General features: G+C 38.6%; 1 protein-coding gene across 3 annotated transcripts in view; it reads right to left on the reverse strand.

Moving 5' to 3' along the window:
- il1rapl1a (interleukin 1 receptor accessory protein-like 1a) overlaps positions 1 to 25,883 on the reverse strand; it is a 72,334-nt gene that overhangs the window by 16,666 nt on the left and 29,785 nt on the right. For all 3 annotated transcript variants that reach the window (XM_056755564.1, XM_056755565.1, XM_056755566.1), the window contains exons 3-6: positions 24,741 to 25,026; positions 19,511 to 19,697; positions 19,238 to 19,391; positions 3,582 to 3,656 (exon numbers count right to left, since the gene is read on the reverse strand). In XM_056755564.1, the coding sequence (XP_056611542.1) occupies positions 3,582 to 3,656; positions 19,238 to 19,391; positions 19,511 to 19,697; positions 24,741 to 25,026 (702 nt within the window). The remainder of the gene's footprint in view (positions 1 to 3,581; positions 3,657 to 19,237; positions 19,392 to 19,510; positions 19,698 to 24,740; positions 25,027 to 25,883) is intronic.

Consider the following 25,883-nt stretch of genomic DNA (forward strand, 5'->3'; position numbering starts at 1 on the left):
TAGTGTATGTGTGTGTGTACACACAGGTGTGTGCGCTATGTCCATGTTGTCATTAATAATGTCTGGAAGTGAAAGGTTCACACATGGCACAGTCTATCTATCTCTCTCTCTCTCTCTCTCCACCCTTCACTCATCGTGCCATCATCCAATCCTTTCACATCATCTGTTCCACATCTACAGCAGAGAGCATGAAAAATGATTTCGATAGCTCATCTCTCATAATAAACATGTTTATAGCAAAGTAATGACCAAATACATCATACATATCACATAGTATTACACATTAGCATCAAAATGCTGGAAATAACTAGTATTAGACCAGCAATATCCTCTTACCTGCTATACTTATGAAACTGTGTGTGTAAGTTTGTGTGTGTGTGTCTGAATCGGCGCGTGTCCAATAAGATTTCTGCAGAAAGTCTTCAGCCAGAAGTGATTCCCCTCTGAAAAGTCCTAAAAGCATAAAGAATTCCTCCACCAGCTCAGTATTCAACCTCCCTTTCCCACACACTCCTTCATTTTTTAATGCTATTTTTTTCCTTCGGAATCGCTGTTGCTAATTTCCATCTGTCGCTCAATTTCTTTCATTAAATGTCACCTACAACCCACACCTTTACGCCGCACATCTCACATTTAGATGAACAATGAAATGACTCTCTTAGTAGCACACAAGAACACCATTTTTGTACATATAGTTCATTTAAATGTGGATACGTTTTCCTTCTCATCTTCAGTTTATCTTTCTTAATTCCCTGCTCATTTAACTTTGCCTTACCCTCCGGTTATATTTAGGGTCAAATTAACAGTTTTCAAGAAAACGTATTTATATGATAATAATATGAAAATAATATTTTTTCCCTAGATAGTTATATTCTTTACCCATACATTCTGGAACAAGAGCTTGAATGGTTTCAGTTTTTTTATTTATTTTGTTATAAAGATTTTGAAGCATCTACGAGAATCAACAGCGTCTTGTGGTTTTTGCATGAATAAAATATTCACATAAATAAAACGCATAAAATAAATATAAACACATATCAAAAAGTTTTTTTGATTTTGTCCTAATATTTCATTTAAAATATTATACATATAACATAAATATTATAATTGATTTAAAATGTTAACTAGGTAAAGTACAAGTAAAAAAGCTAATAATGACAAATATAAAAATGTGTTACCATAAACATTTGTGGGGTCAATTTAAACCATTAAATCATTGCGTAAGTAACACATAAACAAAATACCATATAATAGTAGGGTTAAAACAAGTTGATTTGTTCTTTTTGTTTAATTCATTGATTCCTACTTTATGTCATGTGTTTGTTTTGAGAAATACTTGACAGTAAATTTAAAGTACTTTTGAGAAACGCGTTTAAATTTATGTACACTTACATTACCATGCTGTTTCACATTCTCTTGGTTGCACGCTCGCTCACCGAATAAATCACGTCAGTGCAAATGATACTTTTTGGCAAATGAAAATAAATGCAACTTCAATTTATCTTGGTAACCCCTATTGGACATTTATACTAAATAAATGAATTAGAGCTGACTGTGAACAGTGCCTTTTTATTCATAAAATAAAATCTTTGCATCCTACCTGACCACCATATTGCTCCGTTCATTTTATTTACTCATCATGCTGCAAAAACCTGTGCTACACTTTTTTGTTACACTGACTAGATTGAAATGAAATTGAAAAAAAACCCCAAACATTTCAATAACAGCATACCTAAATTTCCAATGCAGGAAAGCACAACTTCACTGGTTTGTATTAGCTCACACGCAAAAAACATGCAGACACACACGCAGCATCTCAGCATCAAAATGACTAATTATGTGGTCAGTGTGTGTCTCCAGTCGATGAACGGTGTCCTGCTCTTTTTCTGCTCATTCTGAAGGCAGAACATGGTCAGAGTCGTCACAATATGCTCCAATCTGCTCTTGTTTCCAACATGCCTGCATCCAAACTCTCGGCCAAACAAACAGACGCGCCTCCATCCACCGCATACACACGCGCGGTTCACTTCAATGCACACGCTAATAGACTGACGCACATGCGCAGACGAGCGTCTCTGACCGCTGTGTATATAAAGGCATGTTGCATGTGCTTGGTTTAACTCACACAGTGACTTCCAACAGAGGGCCTAGCGAATTTTCCTGCACCATATGGAGCTACTATTGTTGGAGAGAACAGCAGATAATTAGCATAGAGGATTTGCATTTATTTGAATGACTTCTATTCAGAGCGTAGCATCATAATGCTGACTAGAGCAGCTATCCATGGGAACTCCTCTCAGTTGGTGTGTGTATGGTGATATACACACACACACACACACACACACACACAGAAATAATGTTGCCGAGCTATAACAGTGTGTGGCATGAGCTTAAGCATTCTTGATGACTTTCTTTTAGTAACTGTTTGACGTCTTTTCAATAACAGATTAGAATAATTTGTTGAAACTTGTGTGTTTCTTTTTGTGTGTGTGTGTTTGTGTAAGCATTCACAAAATGTCTCCTGCATGTAAACAGAATTACTTAAAACACATTTAAGCAAATACATGAAAACACATATGTTTGGAATGCTCACTGTCTACTGCACAGTACATGCCACATACGGCATACCATTTTCTTTTCAAAGTAAGAGTATGCGGTATGAAATGATAAATGTTTCAAGCTGCGACGATATTGTCACTGTGTTGAGAGGGGAATTGGTGAATTGAGAATGAAAAATGATGTGTCATTTATTTATATGCACTGCCTGAGTTTCGGTTCAAAATTTGAGCTGACTCCAATTTGCAATACAGGCCCAGTTCTAACAATGATCTCCATCATTTGATCAGATTTAGGGCTGTCAAACGATTCATCGCCATGAATCGCATCCAGAATAAAAGTTTGTGTTTACATTTATAAACACATACACATACATGTATATATTAAATATACGTATGCATGTGTATGTGTGTATAAATACAAAATGAATATGCACAGTACAAAGACATATATTATGTAAACACAAACTTTTATTCTGGATTCAATTTATCGAGATGAATCGCTTGACAGCACTGTATATGATGTACAGAAAAAATTACTGCAGGTCATATTTAGTTATGCAGCAGCTTTTTTGTGTAATCAAAAATGTTTAATAATGTTCCCAAGGCCCACAGGGTTCATTTTTGTAATGGTGGATTCTATAATAAACCTCGTTTGTGCGGAAAAGAGGAAGCAGCTGTGTTCTTGTGCTTCCATCAGCCAATCAGTGATGATTTTTTGTGACTTAAAAGTGATTCTTATGTAGGATTTGCGACTTACGTAACTAAAAATAAAAAAATACAATATACCAGAGCAGAAACAGACACGTTTCAAATACATTTCCCACACCAGCTGAGAAATCACCATTTGGATGAACGGGAATGTTATTCTTTCTCCAGTTGTTCATACTTTCATGTATCATCTGGGGTATTCCATACACATGAAAAATATACGCACAGTATAGACACCGCACACAGCTCTCTTAAACAGCAGGTAATATGGAATTCAGAAAAAGACACACACAAACAAACAGAAGCCGGTCTTACCGAGCTGAACGTCCATGGTGAGAAGCTTGTTTTCAGAAGGGAACAGAATCCTGGGGGGCTCTTCAGTCAGAGGAGCTGAAACACACACACACACACAGCGTTATTTTTACTAAGTGCCATCAAGCACTTCTGATGAGGCACACACGCGGTCCCCTCGCTGCCCACGCACTCATGATTGGATGAGTAAACTCTAGCATCTCGCCATCAACATCTCAGCGAGAATTGTCCTGGTCTCCCTAGTGTTCTCGTTTCAGTTCTTTCTCTCCTCTTGACTCTTTTTCTCTATCCATCAACCCCCCCCATCCCCCTCACACAGTTTCCTCTCTCCATGTGGGCATGATGCTCTAAATTCCAGCTCATTTCCTTTGAGTCAGAGGTGTGTGTTTCTCTCTCTCTGGTGAGTAATGCTGACTGTGTTTGTTCAGTTGGCTTTTCTCGAGCATGTCGCTCAAGGTTATACAACATGCATGGCGTCACCGTGTGTGCATGCGTGCGTTTGTATTTGGCTTTAAATAAGTCTTAATACTCCAGTATGTATATTTGTATATTTGCGTGTGTGGCACAAGATTGGTCACGAGTCGCGAGCGTGTGATGCGGTGGGGGTGCGCTTAATAGACAGCGAGCTGGTGGAAGTTTAAGCCGCGCGATCGCTCATCCAAAATCCAATTTTCACTCGGCGGAGAAAAGCGCGCTGGCCCCTCCTGACGGATTATTCCGGGTGAGTGACGGGTAGCAAACAGCAAATTAATGAATTACGCTTCCGGAATATACACATCACGCTGCTGACCCATGCCACACTTTCATCCGTTAAGGTTGTAAGAGAAAACAACACTCTTGTACTGACGGATGCTCGCAGTGCCACTTGTTTGCTTTGTTTTTTGCTTGTTTCAAGTTTTTGGGGAGAATGTGAGGGTTTTTAACAAGCTTGTCAAGACTGTATCCATCGTAACATGTTTTAAACACAGCTTGCATCTCAGACGTGCTGAGAACGGGAGAAAACCAGAGGAAAAGAGAGAGAGGATGAGTCACCAAACAAGTTGCTTGCTGTCTGGGAGAACAATTACAAAGCTAATCTAAGGAGTGAGAAATGGAGTGGGTCATTTCTGTTGTGCAGCACATTTTTTTGTTAATTTATGGTTTAATTTATTGGGTATTTTTGCTTCGAGCAGATGCTCCCATGTCACAGGGTGCTTGTAACATGAATAACTGACAAGTTATCAAGAAATGTTCTAGGTGTTTCAGGTTTCCATGAGGGTTAAGACATATTTTTTTTATTTCACTAATCACAGGGTTTCAAACAAAACATTTCTTAGGAATTATTTTATTTTAATGGAAATTATTTTCCATGTAACTTCTTTAAATAATAAAAACCCTTTTACCTTTTAAAAAAGTCAGTTTCTAATAACATCATCCTCCAGGAAGTGTCACTACACTCTTAAAAATAAAGGTGCATTAAAGGTTCTTCACAGCGATGCCATAGAACAGTGGTTCTCAAACCTTTTTTGCTTAAGTACCCTTTTTATGATTTCTTCAAGCCAAGTAGCCCTTGACCAGGCCGCAACATTTTGCATTAAAATACAATGAAATGAGAGTCAGACAGTTATTATATCTGATGCCCCCAAGCAGGTTTATTGCTTCTAAACATTTCTGTATGTAGCTTTACGCAACTATGTAAATCTCTTAAGAATTAGGCATAACAGTTAAAGGTAAATCAGTGATTTTCAGTTCAGGAAAATCAACATTTTTTTAACATTTAACCGCAACCTCTCCTAACTTGCATTATTTCGCACCCAGACACTGCTCCTGATTCCGGGTCCGGGTCTCAAAAAATAACTCTTATAAATTGAAATGCATTTTAAATGTATGAATTATTTTTTATGCATATTTGTGTAGTCCTCATTTCATATAACAATACTGTTATCATAATTTATTGACTGATTGATTTTCATTATTTATTTCTAAATTTCAGTTTCTCAAACTTACCCCCTGCAGTACCCCTGCAGTACCCCCATTTGGGAACCACTGCCATAGAAGAACCATTTTTGGTTCCACAAAGAACCATTCAGCCAAAGGTTGTTTAAAGAACCATCTGTTTCTCACTTTTCATAATCTAAAGAACCTTTTTTGCCACAAAAAACATTTGTGAATCTGAAGGGTATTTCAGATGTTAAAGGTTATTTTTGGCACCAAAAGGTTCTTCTATGGCATCGAAGAACCTTTTAAAGCAACATTTTGTTTTAAGAGTGTATTTTCTTTTTTGCTTTATTTCTAATAGCAAAACAGCAACACGAATATAAAGAACGCATGAAAACTCAGCTAAGGTCTTCTTTTATGATTTACTGTGAAATGTTAAGTACATTCTTTGAAAATCTAATCTGAAAGACTTAATATTGTCTGAACAAGGCAATGTCAAATATTAAAGTCATAGTGAAATGAATGATCTATAGTAAGATGGTAAGAGTTTAGGAAAATTTGAATAGTAGTCAATGGTGCCCAAGAACTGCTTGCTAAAGTAAAAACGTGCTTTCCTAAATTCCTCAATATATCTTTTGTGTTCAACAGATTTTTTTTTCTCCTTTTTTGCTAACAGTTGCTTACATTCCTCCAAATATCTTTCTTTGTGTTAAACCGTACAATTTTTAGAGGGTGAATAATTTATGACAGAATTTTCATTTTTGGGTGAATTATCCCTTTAACCTGGTTTTCACAGGCAGGGTATAACAAAAAAGTAGCTTTTGAGTTTTATGCATTTTCTGTAATTTTTGTATGTTTTGGTATTAGTTCCATGTCAAAATTGACATAAAATGAAAGTTTGATTTAAATTTGTAAAAAAAAAATTACACACGCTCAGCCCACACTCTCAAATAAAACAAAACTATTACTCAATAAAGTAAAAGTGGCAATATACTTTCTACAATTACAACACAGACAAACTCATTTTTCCTTTAGACGTTACAGAGCTCAAAAGGTACTACATAACCGTAACTGAGCATCATGTCACTGGTCTTCGAACCATTAGCAGTGACAAACACCCTCAATATAAAGATGCTGCCGCCTCTATATCTAAAAAGGAGAGAGACTGTGACGGAGAGAGATGAAGAGCGAGAGATGGAGTTGGCTCAGTAGCAAGGGATGAGTGTGACAGAGGAATGGCGTGATGCCGCAGTGGGGAGAAATAAAAAGAGCTCGGGCCGGAACGGTGGGGAAACTAGTTAGACACAGCAGGGAATGGGGGAGAAAAACCCTAGAATCTCTCCTCTTTTAAATCCCTCCATGCTCTTTTTCTGTGTTATCGTGCACACACACACAAGCGTAGAGTAGTTTTCTGTGTGAGATGAGTTCACAGAGTTTGAGTCCGATATATTGACAGACTGCGAGTAGGAGAGGTGTGATAGCACTCGCTCCCTCTGAGGTTCACAACTCACACATACGCACCCACACAGACACATACACATGGCAACAAACACACCTAAGGACGCACATTCGACGTCTCCCACAAACACACACGTACAGTACCCCCAAAAAGCATTTGGACATTTGAGTCACACCTAAAAACGTATGAATGGCTGTGCGTTAGATAACCAGTTTCCGAGCTGGCGGTCCAACCTGAAGTGGAGTCTTATTTAACTTTTCTCAACTACTTGAAGTAGATTTTTGATTTTCTGAGTTGAATGCAGCATCACTCTTCAAAGGCACCTGTGTGAATGGCAAAGGCAAACTGACTTTATACTGTATTCTAAGGGAAGTTCTGATTTTTGATCTTGATATTCAATGGATACGTTTCAATAACTGTGACTTTTTGTGAACCCTACTCATCCATATGCTGCTCTAAACACATTTTTTCACATTGTACAAAAAAGGACAGTTTCAGTCACCATTCATTTTCATTGTGCAGAAAAAGAGCAGCATCAACATTCTTTAAAATTATTTTCTTCTGTTTCACAGGCGTGGAACAACGTGAGGGGGGAATAACAACAACGGAACAAGGTATTAAAAGTCATCACATACTCACCCTAATGGCACGCAATAGGAGATATTTTGAAGAATGTTAGTAATCGAACAACGGCGGTACCCATTGAGGTGCATTGGTTTTGTGTCCATAGAATAGTGAAGGGGTACTGCTGTTGGTTGCTTACCAAGATTCGAAAAACTTTCTACTGCAGAACACAAAAGAAGATATTTTGAAGAATGTTTGTAACCAAACTTCTATTTTGTGGACACAAAACCAATGCGAGTTAATGGGTAATGATGTTGGTTGGTTACCAACATTTTTCAAAATATCTTCTTTTGTGTTCTGCAGAAGAAAGTCATACAGGTTTGAAATGACAAGAGGGTGATAAAATGATGACAGTATTTTCACTTTTGGGTGAATAATCCCTTTAAGTGTCCAAATACTTTTTGGGATCTTATTTAGGTTGCATAATTATTCAGATATGAGACCCACTTTCTCTAGGATGTACGCATTCTTCATTTCTCTCTGTCATAGTCCGTATTGCATAACTCTTTGCAGCCGGCACGCAGTGCGGGGTAAATAATTCATGTGCCCCCCTGACTACTGTAACACTACTTTTCCATTACAGATAAACCCAAACCCAGGGCAAAGCTAATCAAAAGCACGCACCTTAAATGCCCATCGGCTCCACCAACCTCCGAGATGTGCACACACTGCTGTAACACACACACCTAACACCGTGCCTTACTAAGCTGCAGCATAAACTACAAGATAAGCCCTTCCCGATCTCTAACCTGTGAAAGCTACCAGCAATGACCTAGCATTAGCCCGAGAGCACGGTTCGCTGGTGAAACTAGGGCAGATTTGATGCTCGGGAGGACACGACAATGTATTCATTGCGAACGCTGCAGCACACTGCGCTGGATACGATCCACTTTAGTAGAGCATTCAGAAGATCTGACTCTATTTTCAGCGATAACAGAGATTTTCATGCTGTGCATTATTCCTGTTCAGATGTCCTTGAGAAATAAACAGCGAAATAAAACGGGCCTCTGAGAGAAAGAACTACTGGGGTGGAATGTAAAAAAGATAGTGTGTTACTGGCATTTATAAAATGCATAGCTGCGGTTCTTGGCGCTGATTGGTCAACAGCTGTGCTATATTTGCGGTATGTCCTGGCTTAGACTTCGGGCCGTACCGTTTGCTACTCTTCAGCTGTGACTATATTCACAATATTGCACAGACACTCATACTGTAATGCTTAAAATGATAGTTTACCCCAAAAGTCATCATTTTTAACCCTCTTGTCATCTCAAACCTGTATGAATTTTTTTCTTCCTCAAAACGCAAAAGTAGATATTTTGAAGAAAGTTTTTTCGGTATCTATTCACTTCTATTGTATGCACACAATGTCAGTAAATGGGTGCCGTCAATATTTGGTTCTTTTGTGTTCTGCAGAAGAAAGAAACTCATACAGGTTTGAAATGACAAGAGGGTGAATAAATAAATCAATTGGGTAAACTATCACTCTTAATGTGTCCGTAGGTCTGTTCATCTAGCAAGAAGAAAATGGCTGGACAAATAAATCTAGAAAAATTTGTATATATAAAAAAAATGCAAAAAGATTTCTGTAAGTTAAGGGGTCAAAAATACATTATCTCACTGGAAAGTCTTCAAACATTTATATTGACCCAAAAATAAGAATATCTGTAATTGTGTACGTTTACATTGACCAATGAAATCCGATTAAAAATCCAATCTGCATGAAAATGCTCCATTTAAACCTGTCAATCAGATTACAAATGCCCAAACCAATTGATATTTCAGTCTGATTGTAAGGGGTGGTGTATGACGTTTGTAATTCGCTTGATAGGACATGTAAACACTTGATCAGATTGAAAACCGAAGTAGGAAGTTTTGGGTCCAGCAGACGTAATGGCGTATGACACACGGAACGAGCAGCTGTTGCTACCCTGTTGAGAAAAACAGCATATGGCGGGTTAGGTATGTCTTGATGCTGGTTTGCTGGTTTGTAATGGTTTAAGATGGTCATGTGCTGGTCCTGAGCTGGTGAGGAACCGGCGCATGACCAGCTTCAACCAGCATCAAAACATACGGTAACACTTTATAATAACTGCACGCTATGAATCATTAGTTAAGCATCAGTACATAGTTAATTAATCATTTATGAAGCATTGGCCCCACATTTATAGACATTAGTAAGCAGTTTATAAATACAGCTATAAATGCTTTGTTCTTGATTTATGAGCATGTATATAATATGCTTAATAATCAAATTTTCATACTTTATTAAGGATGAATTCATCATTTCTAAATTAAGGATTACATTACTTACAAATCAGTTAGTTAGGAGTTGTCAGTGGTTCATGAGATCATTTAGAAAGTGTAAGTAAATGATTAATAAACTCTTTTAATGCACATTTATACATCTTATTATTCTGACATAACAGTTACTTAATTTGTTAATAAATGCTCTTCTAACACACATTCCTGCTGTAATTCATGATTAATTAAGGTAGTTATAAAACATTTACTAGTTGTCAGTTAACTATTTTTGTGAGCTCATCTAAAGTGAGGACTATGTATGCCTTGTAAAGCGTTTACAAATGAGAGTTAAAGGCTCAGTTATCTTCTAAACAGAAATAGGAAAACATAACACAGAGGGATACAGAACATAGAAATATTTATTTCAAGATGCAAAAGAAATTAAACGGTACAACTGTACATATTAATGAAAAAAAAAAAAAAACTCTGCAAAATTAAAATTGTACAACCGAATATATAAATTAACATTAAATGAATTGATATAAAATGAAAAATAAACTTCTGAAAAAAGTTTAATTCCTGCACACCTCCAGAAAAAATATAACTGTGAAGTGATATGCAACTCTCATTTTTAAATGCTTTAAAAGGCGTACATAGTCCTCACTTTAGATGAGCTCACACAAAAAGTTAACTAACAACTAGTAAATGTTTTATAACTACCTTAAGTAATCATGAATTACAGCAGGAATGTGTGTTAGAAGAGCATTTATTAACAAATTAAGTAACTGTTATGTCAGAATAATAAGATGTATAAATGTGCATTAAAAGAGTTTATTAATCATTTACTTACACTTTCTAAATGATCTCATGGACCACTGACAACTCCTAACTAACTGGTTTGTAAGTAATGTAATCCTTAATTTAGAAATGATGAATTCATCCTTAATAAAGTATGAAAATTTGATTATTAAGCATATTATATACATGCTTATAAATCAAGAACAAAGCATTTATAGCTGTATTTATAAACTGCTTACTAATGTCTATTAATGTGGGGCCAATGCTTCATAAATGATTAATTAACTATGTACTGATGCTTAACTAATGATTCATAGCGTGCAGTTATTATAAAGTGTTACCAAACATACTTTACCCAGCATATGCTGTTTTTTTAAAAGTGAAAGAAACGAAAAGCCATAACAAACTGGTAAAAATCCCCATATGCTTGTCATCTCTAAAGGAAAATATTAATATTTTTATGCATTTAAAATTTCCCTGGAGTTCCCCTTTAACCAAAATTTCGCGGTTTATTTGTAAAACATAATACATTTGCAGATGTATAAACATACTAAAATATCTAATCATAAAATAAAATTTGTATTCGTAGTACCGAACATTTATTTTATTTCTAGTTTACTTACATGTGCTTTGGAAGGATTTACTGGTTTTACCATAATAAATCACTGTGTAAAACGACCTTGCTTCATTGATATGAAGACATTATTTATTGTGCTTACATGCACGAGACATTACTCTGCCTTTATAAACTGTAACTGTTTTTTTGTGCCGTTTGTTAATAAATGATACACAACATGTGCTTTAAAACACGTTTTAGTGGGTATTTAGGTGCAGTGTGCATATGTAATTTTGTCAAATTGGATTTGAAGCTTGTCATATAAACACACACATCAATCAGATCACCTTTCATGTAAACAATTCATTCAGAATGCACAATCTGATCAAATTCTGTCTGATGTGTTCATGTAAACGTAGCTTTGTAGATTGTTTCCTATTCACCCTCATGTCGTCCACAATCTATCAATCGCTTTTTCTTCAGTGAAACACAAAAGAAGATATTCTGAGAAATGTCTTAGTGTCTTGGTGTCAACAATGGAAGTCAATGGGGGGCAATTTTGTATGGTTTTTCTAACGTTGTTCAAAATATATTTTTTTCTGTTCTGCAGAAATAAGAAAGTCTTACAGGTTTGAAATGACATGAGGGTGGGTGTAGGAATAATTGATAAACTGTCCCTTTAAGTTGTCGCCCTCTCACTTAGCAGCATTTGTAATTAATCCTTAATGAAATATGATTACATAACTCTCCTCTGATTCGACATACACGTGCACACACACTCGCGCATAAAACACACATACACACTTATCTTGTCCTGATTAGACTCGACAGAGGCATAGTGTTAGGAGCCAGTGTAAAGTATGTGAGATCACAGCCCCATTGTATCATGGGGGATATAAAGACCACGGGGGCTCCAATCAACATGGAGATCAATGGATAAACACAAAGAAAACACACTCTTACCCCCGCATCATCTTGTAACCACTAAATAATACCTATCCTGCCACTTAATACTGCTTCCCTACCGGTCTACACTACCCATAATCCTTTCTGCACATGGGTGACTGGATTGAGTCTGAGCGATTGCCCTACTCTAATCGTTGCCATGGCGATTTAGAGGGAAGGGCACAGGTGGGTACATTTGGTAGAGGTAAAGAATGGTTGGCATTGTCCCCAGAAAACACTCCACTGAAAGTCCCTTCCGGGCACACACGCTTACACCGTTACACCGCTCCAAACCTGCCGTTGGCATGGACACCACGCAAGTGTCCATGGAAACCACATTGTCTGTACTAAAATAGCAATAGGAAACGCAAGCTACTTTTGAGAACTGTTTGCCAGCAAGAACTACTTCAACGCACTGACACACAGCTCCATAGCCGGCAGCTAGACACCTAACAAATTGATTTTTAGGGTCCCGTCAGTATTCATTTAAAAATAACCCAAAGGAAAATATTATTGCTTAGAGGTTGCTCCTTGGTAGCTCAAGAGACATGAGTTAGAGTTCTCAGTTCCATAGACACACACAAACACACAAAAAATGGTTGACTTACTAATAGTTGCACATAGCTCAGATAATTTGGTCTTGGTAGCACTGGATGAAATTTTTTTTTAAGTTTAATTGAAGTTTATATTAAAATCCCAGAGCAATGATGGACATTCTGAGTCCAAATTGAAGCAACTTTTTCATTGGAAACTCTCAAGGAGATACATGTGCGATCACTGGAGTCTTCTCAGCGAGAAAAATGCGAGAAGCAGATGTAAGTACAAGTCTCCATTTCCTCCTCTTCATTTAAACTCGCTGCTGCTTAAAAAACAATCGAGATATTAAAGCCATCTTGATTTCGCTCAGGGCAAATTACTGTAATTTAAAAGACAGTGCTGCTCATAGCGTTCAATCTACTGAAGCACAATATCAACTTAGACATGTAAAAACAGCATTTTTCATGACCTGTGTTTAAAAAGACATGCTCAAAGGCCCAGAGAAAATTCAGAAAGTAATGAATATCCAAATTATGAATAATTCTATTTGGTAGAAGTTTCGGATAAACTAAAGGCCACAATAGATTAACATGTGGATATAAAATGCTTCAGATGCATTTCTTTAAATTAAAAAGAATAATATTGTCAGAGATGTCTCTTTCCTAATAGCAAGGAAAGTTAAGTATAAATATGCTATGTTTTTCTATAATCATAAATCCCCCAAACACAGAGGATACCAACCCGACAAACCCAGTGAAACCTCTGACCTTTTTTCCTCTATGCAATTTCTTGACTGCTCCCCCTATCATGCATAAGGTTTGGGAAATGTCCTATTGGGCAATTCAACTGTGCTGAAATTCTAGTCCTATTAAGTGAATCTGAACAACCAGGACAGAAACTACAGAGACACATTTGCGGTTGGAGAAAGGTACGGTGACATCAGAGAAAGGTCTTAAAATCCATCAGGGCAGGAAGAAATGCCTGAGAGAGCTTATTGAGGGGCCTCGCATTGACCAGCACTTCACAAGAGGTAGGGGAAATTAGTCGGGTGAAGCTCAGTGGCGGGACAAGGACCACAGCGCACAGGGTATCAGAACCCCAGACGAAGCCCAACCAGGCACAAACTTAAAAGCACTCAGTAACCCGGAGACTACCCAGCTGCAGCGAGCAGTAGGAATGAAAATGTATGGAAGAAGACCTCAGATACATTGGCCTAAATGATGCAACAAAGAGTGGGAGACCATTGACTCAGATCTCGTTGAGCTTTTAGCAGGTGAAAAGGTAGACGACGAAAGAAAACTGGAGAAGATGGGGGAGATCATCTACACCTGTGGGGTGGAGAGATTTGGAGCAAGAACCCAAACCCAAGCAAGAACCCAAGGTCACAGAAGGAGACGACAGGCCGTCCTAAGTCCAGGTGACAAAAGAGATTGACAGACTTGTGAGAGAAAGAAGAAGCCAGAGGAAACAGTGGACGAAGGCCACAGAAGAGGAAAGGAAGAGACTAAGAGGCAGTACAAGGCGATATTAAAAGTCGCCTGGCCTCGCTGCGAAGAGCAGAGAGCTTGAGAAAGCAACATAAGAAAAAGGAGCGAACCAGCACCGCTTTCTACAAAGATCCATACAAGTTTGTAAGTAGCATCTTTGGCAAGGAGAAAACTGGGACCCTAAAAGTACCTTTAACAGATCTTGAGGAACACCAACCGAAAAAATATTCCAACAGAGGCATGAGCCAATCTCCATTCTAGAGGAAATGCCACCAATTCAGCTACCAGAACTCCAGATGGACACAAGGCCCCCCAAATGAAGCCAAATTGAGAGTGCAGTAAAACGGACAAGATCAGCTTCAGCTTCAGCATTTCTGAAGAGTACTAAGGTCATCAACAGTTCAGTGCAGAAGGCAGGCATAGTGGGTTTCTCCTGATGTTGGAACATGCTAACAACAACAGGCACCAGTTGCAAATGGCAAAAAGGAGATGCCTGCATGTGGTTTTTCTGGATCTTGCCAAAGCCTTTGGAACAGTGCCACATACGCTGCTGTGGACAGCCTTTGACTTCTTCCACATTCCAGAGCAGGTAACAAAGCTGATGAAGGCATATTTTCAGGATCTCCAATTCTGTATTACCACACAGGATAGTACCACCACGTGGCAACAGCTGGAGGTTGGCATAATGGCAATGAAAATAATAAACCGGGCATCATGTTGGGTGGTTGAAGGAGAACGTTTGAAAAATGGGTTGCACCTACCTTCAATCAGGGCATACATGTATGACATAACAACCATCACAACAACCAAATCTGTATAAAGGGCGAGCCCATACCAACGGTCAAGGACAAGCCCATCAAAAGCCTTGGACGGTGGTACACCGCAGACCTTAAAGACGCCGAACAGGTGGAACAACTCAGGCAAGAGACAGTAAGTGCACCCAATAATACAGCTCTTCCTGGGCAGTTGAAACTCTGGTGCTTCCAGTTTGGCCTGTTGCCATGCCTGATGTGGCCAATTTCAATGTATGAGCTCACAGTGTCTCAGACCAAGAACCTGGTTATTGGTGAGTACACAAGTGAGGAAATGGCTTGGGGTACCAAGATGCCTTAGTAGCAAAGGCTTTATGGGAATGGGGCTCTCTCTCTTCCTATTTCAAACCTTGTGGAGAAATATACATGAACCAAACTAGGCTGGAGATGACGTTTGAATAATCAAGTGACCCCTGTGTAAGAGACGCGAAAGTAACCATTTAGACATTGGGACATCTTGGGACAAGTTCAATATGGTAGAAGGGGATTGGTTTGGGAACAAACACACCCACATGGCAAAAAGCGACCCTAAAGCAACAGCATCACCTGCTGGTGGAGGAGGTTCGCGTCAAGAGGAACCAAGTAGATGCGACAGAGCGATCTCTCAAGCCCAGCCGTTGAATGAGTTGGGATAGGTATTGAACGGCGCAAAATCACTTGGAGTGAGCTGTGGAGTATTGAAACAAACTTAGTTTTATCATAAGAGCTACATATAATGTGCTGCCCTCACCAACAAATCTGCATGTTTGGTGTGTACAGGATCCAGCCTGCCACCTAAGTACAGCTCCAGCAATCCTTAAACATATTCTTGTGGGTTGTAAGAAGAGTTTGACACAGGGGAGAAACACATTGCGCCACAACCAAGTACTAAAGTGCTTGACTGCATAAGTAGAAACCAAGAGAGTGGTAGCAAATGCCATCCCTCAAAACACCCAGGCTAACTCTCTAAAAAGGCACTGAGCATGCATTAACAGTGCCAGTGGGTCTAGAACAGCCTTAGCCAACGGGGTGGCGTGTATGGTTTCTTTGAGGTTTTGGTATTGGGTTGTAATGTTATGCCATACGGGACCAGGGGCATTGAGCATGCATTAACTGTGCTAGTGGGACTAGAACAGCCTAAGCCAACGGGTTGGTGCATATGGTTGCATTGATGTTGGTAATGTGTTGTAATGTTATGCCATACGAAACCAGGGGCACTGAGCATGCACTAATGGTGCCAGTGGAGCTAAAACCGCCTTACCCAACGGGTTGGCACGTGTGGTTGCATTGAGGTGTGATGCCACCGAGCTACCAGTAAAGCAAATGTTGTTTAGGCTGCAGCCACTTATCTGGATGAGCTAATTGACACAGGAAGTGGGGTTAAGAGGACAAGACCAGAGGAGGATAATCAAGAACTGGCCAGTGGTGCGGAAAGAAGAAGCCATTGGCTGTGGTTGAGGCGGATGGAAACAGCATGGGCTGCCAGATGATCATGTAACAATGTGACACACACCCAGGTCTGATCAACCTGCGGTGGGCCGCCCTTGGCTGAGTATGTCTTGTGATAAAGGCCATGGCCGAAACACCCAATGAGGCTGAGGTGCACAACTGACAATGTCTCACATTGTTGGGAACCATACAAAGGGCAGTATCAGCAGCACCTCAATAAAAGGCATCTTTCACCCAGCATAATATATGGAATGAAAGTGGGATCTGACACACAACTCATGAGATGTCCCATGAGGAAAGGTAAGTATAAATATGCTATGTATTTCTATAATCATAGATCCCCCAAACAAAGAGGATGCCTACTTGAAGAACCCAGTGAAACCTAGGACCTGTTTTCCTCTATTCATATTCTTGACTGCTCCCCCTGTCATGCATAAGGCGTGGGAAATGTCTTATTGGGCAATTAAACTGTTATAAAATAGTGGGATTATAACACCAAGTCGTATTAAGCAAATATGAACAAACATATATATTTTTTTATTTATTTCATTGTTTAGAAACCATACATCTCCTCACAAGCCACTGATTTCAGACACGTTTCCCCCACAGTGTGTGATGGCCTCAAACATAATGAAGTGACATAATTTTTTTTTTTCCCATTAAGTGTTCCATTAAGTGTTCCTTCTAACAAAAAAGCACCTCAACCATTTCTAACGATCCCATCCTCTCTGTTGCAATTTTACCCATTAAAACCTACAACTGTTTATCCTTTGTTGCTGTCTTTGTAGCACAAACTGTATTTTTATGAATTTAAGCTAAGCGTGATGAATCACTGAATGATCACGAGGGCATCAGGCAGGTCAGCTGAATGTGCGGGACATCTGCATCATGGTGCGCCTGTGGCCTGTAGATATACAACAGCACGCAACCCTGTGCTCAAAAGCAACTATTCACTGACAAAAGCTGCCCGAACCATTTCTTTGTCCCATTAATACCACAATCAGTTCTATCACCGATATCTAGACTTCACACCCGACTACACACACTCATACACTCGCAGTCCGTTTTCATTTCTGGCCCTCGCTCATCTTTTCTCTCTTCGTGTGTAAGTGTGCACAAAATGCGCATGATTAACTGTTTAACCACACATTTTTGGCCCTCTGCCTCGAGAGAGGATGTACAATAGTTCAGATTCACATCATCGGCCGTCTATTTTTGTAGGTCAGCTTCACGCTTCAGATTTTCAGACATGCACGCACACTTGCAAGCACAAAAAACCCACCGCTCCAATCTTTGTTGTCGAAAACCATGTCCGCAGTAATAGACTGTCTGTAAGCACTCAAAAACAAGAAAATGATTCTGTGTTTTTCCGCTAACTTCCTCCCTCAGGCGTACAGGCGGTTCCACCAGATAACCCGCCGCAGAGATGTACCGTCGAGGCAGGTTTTTTGTAGCAATTATAGAGACGTACGACTGTAACCAGCTCAAAACAAATTGAGGTATGCTGTTATGATTCTCCTGTAACTGCTAGAAGTCTCGTAACATGAAAACTCTGTTTGCTGGGCGTGGGTTAAATTGAGCTATGGACTAAATTGTGCTGTTAATGGTGGTTTTCCATTGAGAATCATTTGCAGTCCTGGACTACAACTTCAATCTGGGATATCGTCCCTGAGAGCGTAATGCAGTCCTAAAATAAGCTTTAAATGAGTGCTGGAGGAGCAGTGCCGGGTGTTTTAATAGGTTTCAACAAAATGAGGGTTCAAGAATGAAAAAAAAGAATAATGTTTGACCTCTTTTTAACTGTTCGTGTTGCTTTATAGACCTAGCGCGGACGCCGAAGGTGTCAAACCCACAAGGGGCAAATAACCTTTTGTTTAAATGTAGACAGAGATGTCGGAACCTAAAATAATTGTGTGTGTGTGTTTTGTGTAGAAAGCAGTAATGGAGGTCAAATGTGCGCACATGCACACATCACATGAGCTGTTGTGCTCACTGGAAGGCGGGTTTGGAATCCGGCCCTGTGATATAATCGTATAACTTTCTCACACTTTCTCTCACGACTAAAAAGGCAATTAATTATAAAAAGGAAAATATTTAAAAACGTGTGAGAGTACATACATGGCTGTGCTATAATGAGGCACTTCATCACTGCATTTAACATGGGGATGACCTTCGTGGGACATTTTATTATTACTTTTGTTCTTTTTATAAACGTTATATTTAAGTTGTGGAATGTGGAATGTCGGTGCCACCAGAAACAATTGCACAAGTAACTAAATGTTCATAGGAAATGTGGGTGGCGCTTGCCTCCGCAAAATTCGTCGTCAAGATGCCGAGGTGAATGGATGCGGTTGTTAAGGCATGGCAGGAAACAGCACTCCTCTTCATGACAGTTTCATGTTAACCCTGAATCTTGTGTAGTTCAATAGAAGCAAGAAATGTGACCTTTTGTGTAAATGAACTACAAGGTCAATGGTACAGATATTTTTATGAATCAGTGTCATGTATGCAAGGTTCTACATAGCAAACACTAAAATAAAAGAACCAAATTTCTACACATAATAACACATTTTTGACATTTCAGGTTGTTTAAAATTGTGTTGAAACATACATAAATTAACAATGAACAATAGTATATATAAACATGAATCTAAATGCTGTAAATCGTTGTTCATAATAAAATGCTTAACATGCTTAATGTTAACAAATTGTGTCTGATTATAAAACATTACCAATATTCCAATATCTTTGTTTAAAATGTCCAAACTTCCTGCAGCACAGACCATTAAAGGAAGTGTTCTCACACATACTGATGTATAGGAGCACATGCTGTATAGTTCTCACAATGTATTTACCTGTCACGTCTAGGTACGTCGTCCGTCGCACCTGGAACCCTCCAAAAACAAGCTCACAGGTGTAGTTGCCGATATCATCCTCTCTCACTTCCTGTATGGACAGCATGTCCACAGACTGTAACACACTGCTCCTCCACTGCTGCACATTGCATTCCTGCACCACGAAGAGAGAGATAGATAGAGAGAGGGGGACAGAGATGCATTATACTGAACATAAACGCCATCTCAAGCTTATGTATGGCAATAATGAAAACACACTGTATCTCACTGTACCTTGTACCACGTTATCTGCGGTTTCTCTCCAGGCTGAATATAATCCTGGATATCAGGACAGGAGATGTCTTTACTCTTGCCCAGTTCTGCTTTCTCACTGTAGCGCAGTTTTGAGTTATAACAGCCTGCTGTGTCATTATCAGCAACCAACAGAGTCATAGACACCTTCATACAAAATGTGGAATTCCTGTAACATAAAGATGGAGAATTAACTATAAAACAGGGCTGTAGAAGACAAGCTATAGTCAAGTCCACCTTTGTCGAGTCAAAGACCAGGACTAGACAAGATCGAGTCTAAAAAGGTTCAAGTCCAAGTTTAGTCCAAGTCCGAATGAGACGGTCAAGACAGAGACAGAAAAAGGATCCTCTTCAAGACCACATCCTTTATTTGTAATGATCAAAAAGCGGATAAAATTAGGATTTTTTTTATTTTAGGTATAGCATTATTCAGTCACAAACTGTTAAGTGCAACTTCCGATTTTCTGTCTTTTTATTGTAGTATAACATTCACATTCTGGGCTGCCAATGGAAAATGTTCCCATTCTCAGCTTGTTCACTTGTAAGTGTTAACTGTTGCACTTTTGCAACCGCAATTAATTTTGAAAAAATGTAGAAGTTTCAACAAACCATCATTTTGGTGAAAAGTAATTGCTTTTAAGTTGGGGTCTCGATTCTTGTGTTTAAGAATTATGTTTTCATTGTCTGTTATAACAGTGTGCTAAAATAAAATTGTTGAGGCAATGAAAACCAAGATCCATTGGGATCAGGTGATAATGATTGTAGTCTTTGTGCAGTTACTTAAATAATTGCTCGTGAGTGCATCGTGTTATTGATTTATGAGTATTGTCTGATACTACAGTGTGAGATAAATGCAGTGGTATTGCTTATACTTATTTCCATAACAGAAAATAGACACACAAAAAACTTTGAATTATTGAATTAATCTGACGTCATGAATCAGTGTAAGAAACTCAATAATGGTGACAATCAAAGAAAAGCTTCATGCTGCAAGGTATACTGGGTAACATCATAGAACAAAACCCATTCATGACTACCGATGTGGATTGCAGTTCATGTTTATCTGCATTAGTTTAAAGGAAAAATACTGGGTTTTAAGAAGGATCTATTGACTGAAATGCATGTATTATACAAAACTCTTCAAAGGTGTATAAAGACCTTATGTAATGAACCATTATGTTTGTAATACCTTAGAATAAACTGTTTATATCTACATACAGAGTGGCCCTACACACATTGAACTCGCCGACATGTTTTGTACAGCAACGGACAAAAAACTCAACAACATGCGTTTCTTCTCCCCTGATGTATAGGGGTGAAACGGATCCCGGATGATCTGTTTGGATTGTACTCTACGGTTTGGAACGCATGTGACCCGTGTGGATTAAATGTAAGTTTTATTCATCATTGAGTAAGAGAGTAAAACGCGCTTTCTCTACAGTTTTAGCGCCAACGCGCGCTCTCTCTCTCTCCAGTATCTGGACGAGTACAATATTAAAGTGGTTCCATATAAACAATGACGCTCAAAACTGCACCGTCACACAGCTAATATTACAACAAAAACAACACATATCTTGGTACTTACCAAGATATCTGCTAAAAGTGATAGTACCGTGGGTCCTAACGCAGGTCCTAGCTGCTGCCTGACTTTTAACCTTCTTTTTAAACTTAAAATCCACAGAACTTTTATTTTATGTAATAGAATAAGACATCGCTCTTTCTACAATCTTTCCAATGCCTGTAAGATCTCTTCACTCCTTCAACATGAGAACGATATCTTTTTGTACTGTGGTGGCCACCGTCGTGTTTGGACTGAGTGATTCGTCCTAGTGATTCAGCCCTAGTGGCCGTTGTAAATCACGAACAGCGCTTTTAATGATTCTCACCATTGTTGAGGTTTGTATGCTGAGAGTTAAAGTCAGGGAAACATAACATTTGAACCAGAACCCTATAATCATCCATCAACTTCATTTAGTATTATTTATCACTTTTTAACAGTTTGACACCCATCACAAAATGTAAGCTACTCCAAGAGTAAAGAGAATTAACCTAATGAAAGTCAAGAGTTCAACTTAATCAAACATATATGCATCATCAATGGTTTAGTTTGGAAGGAGAGAAAAATAATTGGACTCGGTCGAGACCAACTAGAACATTTGGCGAGTCCAATGACCAGGTCCAAGACAAATCCTGGACTACAGAAAAACGTTGCAAGTCTGGACTTAATACCGAGTCCAGACTCAAGTACTACAGCACTGCTATAAACAACATGAGAAACCAGTATAGAACTTTACTAAGGTCCACTTATGTATTTTGTGCCAGTAAAAGCCCAAATTTATATAATGTTTTAAAAATCTGAGAAAATGTGATCATTTCTTCTCTATGCTATTTTTGCCAGCATGTAAAAAACTCTACACAGTGACTACTGTGGAAAGTCTCCTTGTTTTTAGACAGAATTCTTTCGAGACAAGGAGGTCCAGGTGCCAAAATGAGACTTTATTGGCCAAGACAACAAAGCCAAGATGCCTGCAGAACACCCCATCACAGTTCTTATTTTTAAACACTTTTTAACCAAGTATCTTCTTTAAACTTGTGCCACAATTATGTCATTTTCTTGCTTTCTCTTTTTGGTGGCACATGGACACCTGGTTTATTTAAAATAAAAAAATCTCTATCATCAGCTCAGGATTTCAAGCTCTCACGGCATTTAATTCCTCCCATAACAATCTTTGCATATAGCCTACAGGGGACTCAGGTTGATCAATGCGAGTGGGTGTGGCTTCAGCACCAACAGCAGACACACCCCCAGTGTTTGAGAGCAGAGAGTCCTGCTTATTTTTCCAAGATTTTGATAACTTATTTTATTTACTTGGAGGTTTCTTTCTCCATTCAAATTTGGCTTGGTGGGTAATAACACACTTTACTGTTGTGTGACAAACTCAGAACACATATTTTAATGTCACTTTACACAGACTTTAATACTATATGCACTTAATACAGTACAATTGCACTACGGAAGTCTGAAATGCATCTTTATTGATAAACCAAAGGTCATGGTCTTTAAGTATATTATTGTCAAACAATTCTACAAAATATACTGTAAATGTTAATAAAATACACTATATAAGAAACATACAGGCTAACATACCCCTTATGTAATACTAATGCAATGCAATACACACATTCACAATAATGTATCGCAATTTTAAGGAGTATAGAGTTTGCATTGTCCATAGGCTTTGAGTTTAAAAGCTGCTGATAAGATTGGTCGAAATTTGACCTTTTCAATGTAATGACCTCACACCTCCTACCGGGTAACCATGGTTACAGAGTGCTTGGGGGGCAACCTGCAATTGCACTTGCCTTTTGTAAAATGCATAAACAATACCGAAAAAAATACCTCAACACTTTCTCTCTTTGTGCCCTATTAACTATATGGGAAATGTTTTAAACCTTTGTTAGGATTATTTATGTTTTTACACTTTCATTATTTCCAGTTGTGCCTATGTAAGCATGAGCTTGTGTCATCTCTTCACAAAACCCTTGAAGATACTAAAAATATCTGTTATACCAAAGCAGCATGATGCTAAAAACGAATGTTTATAGTTTAATCATTTCAAAGCAAGAATAAAAACAACAGCTCTATATCCTGTTGCTGACCTAAAAAACTGATTTTAATAACTCTGTTCCAGAAATGACTGTGCTTTCTCTGCCTTTTACTGGCTTCATAGGCAGGCTTCTCATAACTCAAATGAAATCTCATAAGTGACAGATTTGAAACGCTCTACAGGCAGTAACTCTGGGCACTTCACATGAAGGGTTACAAAAGCCCCACAATTGATTCTAGAGGGTTTTTGTTGGTTATCTTCCTCAGTAAGCCTCTGCTGGCAGAAGCCGTAACAATGGTGTGTAGAGTATTATGTGACCTAAAACATTGTCTTTAAACATTTTAATTTAAAAAAGGCTCTGTATTCTAAATATATTTTTTGCATAATATAAACGTGTTGTAACAGTAGATTTCACACCAGCACCTAATTCTTGGAGTAGTCTCATGTTAGCATGTTTCTAAGAAAATAATGTTCTGTACGCGATGTTGCGTATTATCAGGCATCATTTTCGTTCACTGTGTCTACACCAGACACAACCGACATGAAGTGACACGACAAAAGACATAAACCATAAAATTTTACATTTTGTCCACACTGGACACGGTGTTAATTGCTGACCTACAGACAATTATGAATTTATACTGTATTAAGTGTGTGTCAATACATATAAAATTGACATTCTCTCAATATTGGATATTGAAAAAATCCTTGCACTAAAATTATTGTAATACATTCTGTAAAGAATTTGATGTGATGCTAATTTTAAATTTGGCCAACAGAATGTATCTGCATTATAATCTGTGCTTAAAGCGGTTTCTGTGACCACCTTCTTGCCGGAACCTACGAGGTCTCAAAATGCTAGGTAAGCATCTCAGTAGATTTTAAGAATACAGTATGTGTCTCATTTTCTTTCTGTACTCGCTTTTTTAACAGTGCAAGGTGTCAAAAAAATCAGCACATGGTGAAACTTTGTATTTGTCCTGAGGGAATGCTGTGAATTAAGGCAGCAGAGTATTTAAAATTCACTCCCTTTCTCTCCACCTGTCTTTCGTTCCGTCTGTCTTTCAAGCACAAACACACAAAAACACACACACGCACACACAGTGAAATTATGTGATGCAAAAGTGAATATGATGAGTAGATTATGTGCTTTGACCTCAAGTCAGTTGAAACCTGAGCAAATGAGGACCCTGGAGACTTTCTTGACTGTTTAATATGTGTGACAGTGGCCTGCGGCATTATGGGAGAGTGCCCGAGTGTCAGTACTTGATTGATGGATGACAGAACGTTTCACTGTCCTCTGCCGTCTCTTACAGATTTCACTTCCCCTTTTACTGTCCATGAGAAGATTTGGATGCAAACACACACTCACAATACATGAAGTCTCTAATACACACACACATTTTTCCCAGCATGCAACTTATCTTGAAGGCTTTTGAGAGACAATCAAAAAGATCAAAGGAAGAAGTTAACCATGTTCAGTAATCCAGCTAATGTCCGAGAGGCAGAGTGTGTGCTTGTGTCTCTCTGTGGATTTGCATATCTATGCATGCGAGTGTTCCCGCATGCACGTGTGTGTGAGTGTGTCTGCGGCTCTCTCTCACCTCAGAACGCAGGAGTACAGACCGGCGTCCTGCAGCTCGGCTGGTCGAAACCAGATGGCGTCTTCCTCTTTGCTCATCCGTACCCCGTCAAAAGAGATGGGTTCTTCGAAATCACCATGACCCAAACCAGAACTACGGTACCACATAAGGCTTAGTCCAATGCTCTGTGCTTGGGTGTAGTTGGCTCTGATGTAACCATAAAACAGAGCACACTTTATCCGCACCGGCTCCCCGTGTAACACCCGGTATTTAAGATAGTCCACGGACCAATCGGTGCAGCCGTCCACTGCAGACAAACAGAAAGAAGTATTAGTCTCCTTACCTATAGAATTGATTAAAATGTCATTTTTTAAACAAGGGACACTACAAGCAACTGTGCAAAATGTATGACATTTTATATATATTATGTTTAGTTTCATTTTGAGGGGTATCACTCTTTGATGGCACTTTTTTTTTGTATTTGATCTGCCTTATTTAATCCATAAACACATTTTACTTTTACAGAGCTCATCAGATCCTGTAGGTGCAAATAACAATCGTTAATTTATCCCAGTGGCGCACAAAGCTTTAGATGCAAACACACACATACTGTAAGCCGCTGTGATAAAGGCAAATTCTGATCTATTGAAATGCAGATTTTTCGACAGAAAATCTTATAATTATTGAGATGTTAAGTCAACATGAGTCACAGCTCATTTTAAAGCTCGGTTGCTATAGAGAGGTTAACCCCTGCAAGTAATTATACGCTAACTAATTATGTTTCATTGTTGTAATTAACTGCTGTGTTTTAAAATGTTTGCATATGCAAGTATATGTGTGTTGGAGATGGTTGTGCGCATGTGTGTGTGTGTACTCAAGAGATGACACGAGCTTGTAATAAAAGCAGTTAATTGCTTTTTGAAACTCTGGAGATGAAGAATATAAAGCGATTTAAATCTGATGGGATAGTCAAATGAGTGACTGCAGTGCAAGATACAAAAAAAGAAAAATGTGAATGGGCCCCACAGTTTTAAATAATGTGAGTAATGTGGGTGTCCCTTACAAAACCAGTATTTTATTTAGCCTGTGTTCATAAGATAATGTGACATGACGCTTGTGGCCTTTAAGTGACAACGAAGAACGTCTTGATCTAAAAAAGAATTC

The sequence above is a fragment of the Triplophysa dalaica genome, chromosome 8, assembly GCF_015846415.1.
Source record: "Triplophysa dalaica isolate WHDGS20190420 chromosome 8, ASM1584641v1, whole genome shotgun sequence".
Lineage (NCBI taxonomy): Eukaryota > Metazoa > Chordata > Actinopteri > Cypriniformes > Nemacheilidae > Triplophysa > Triplophysa dalaica.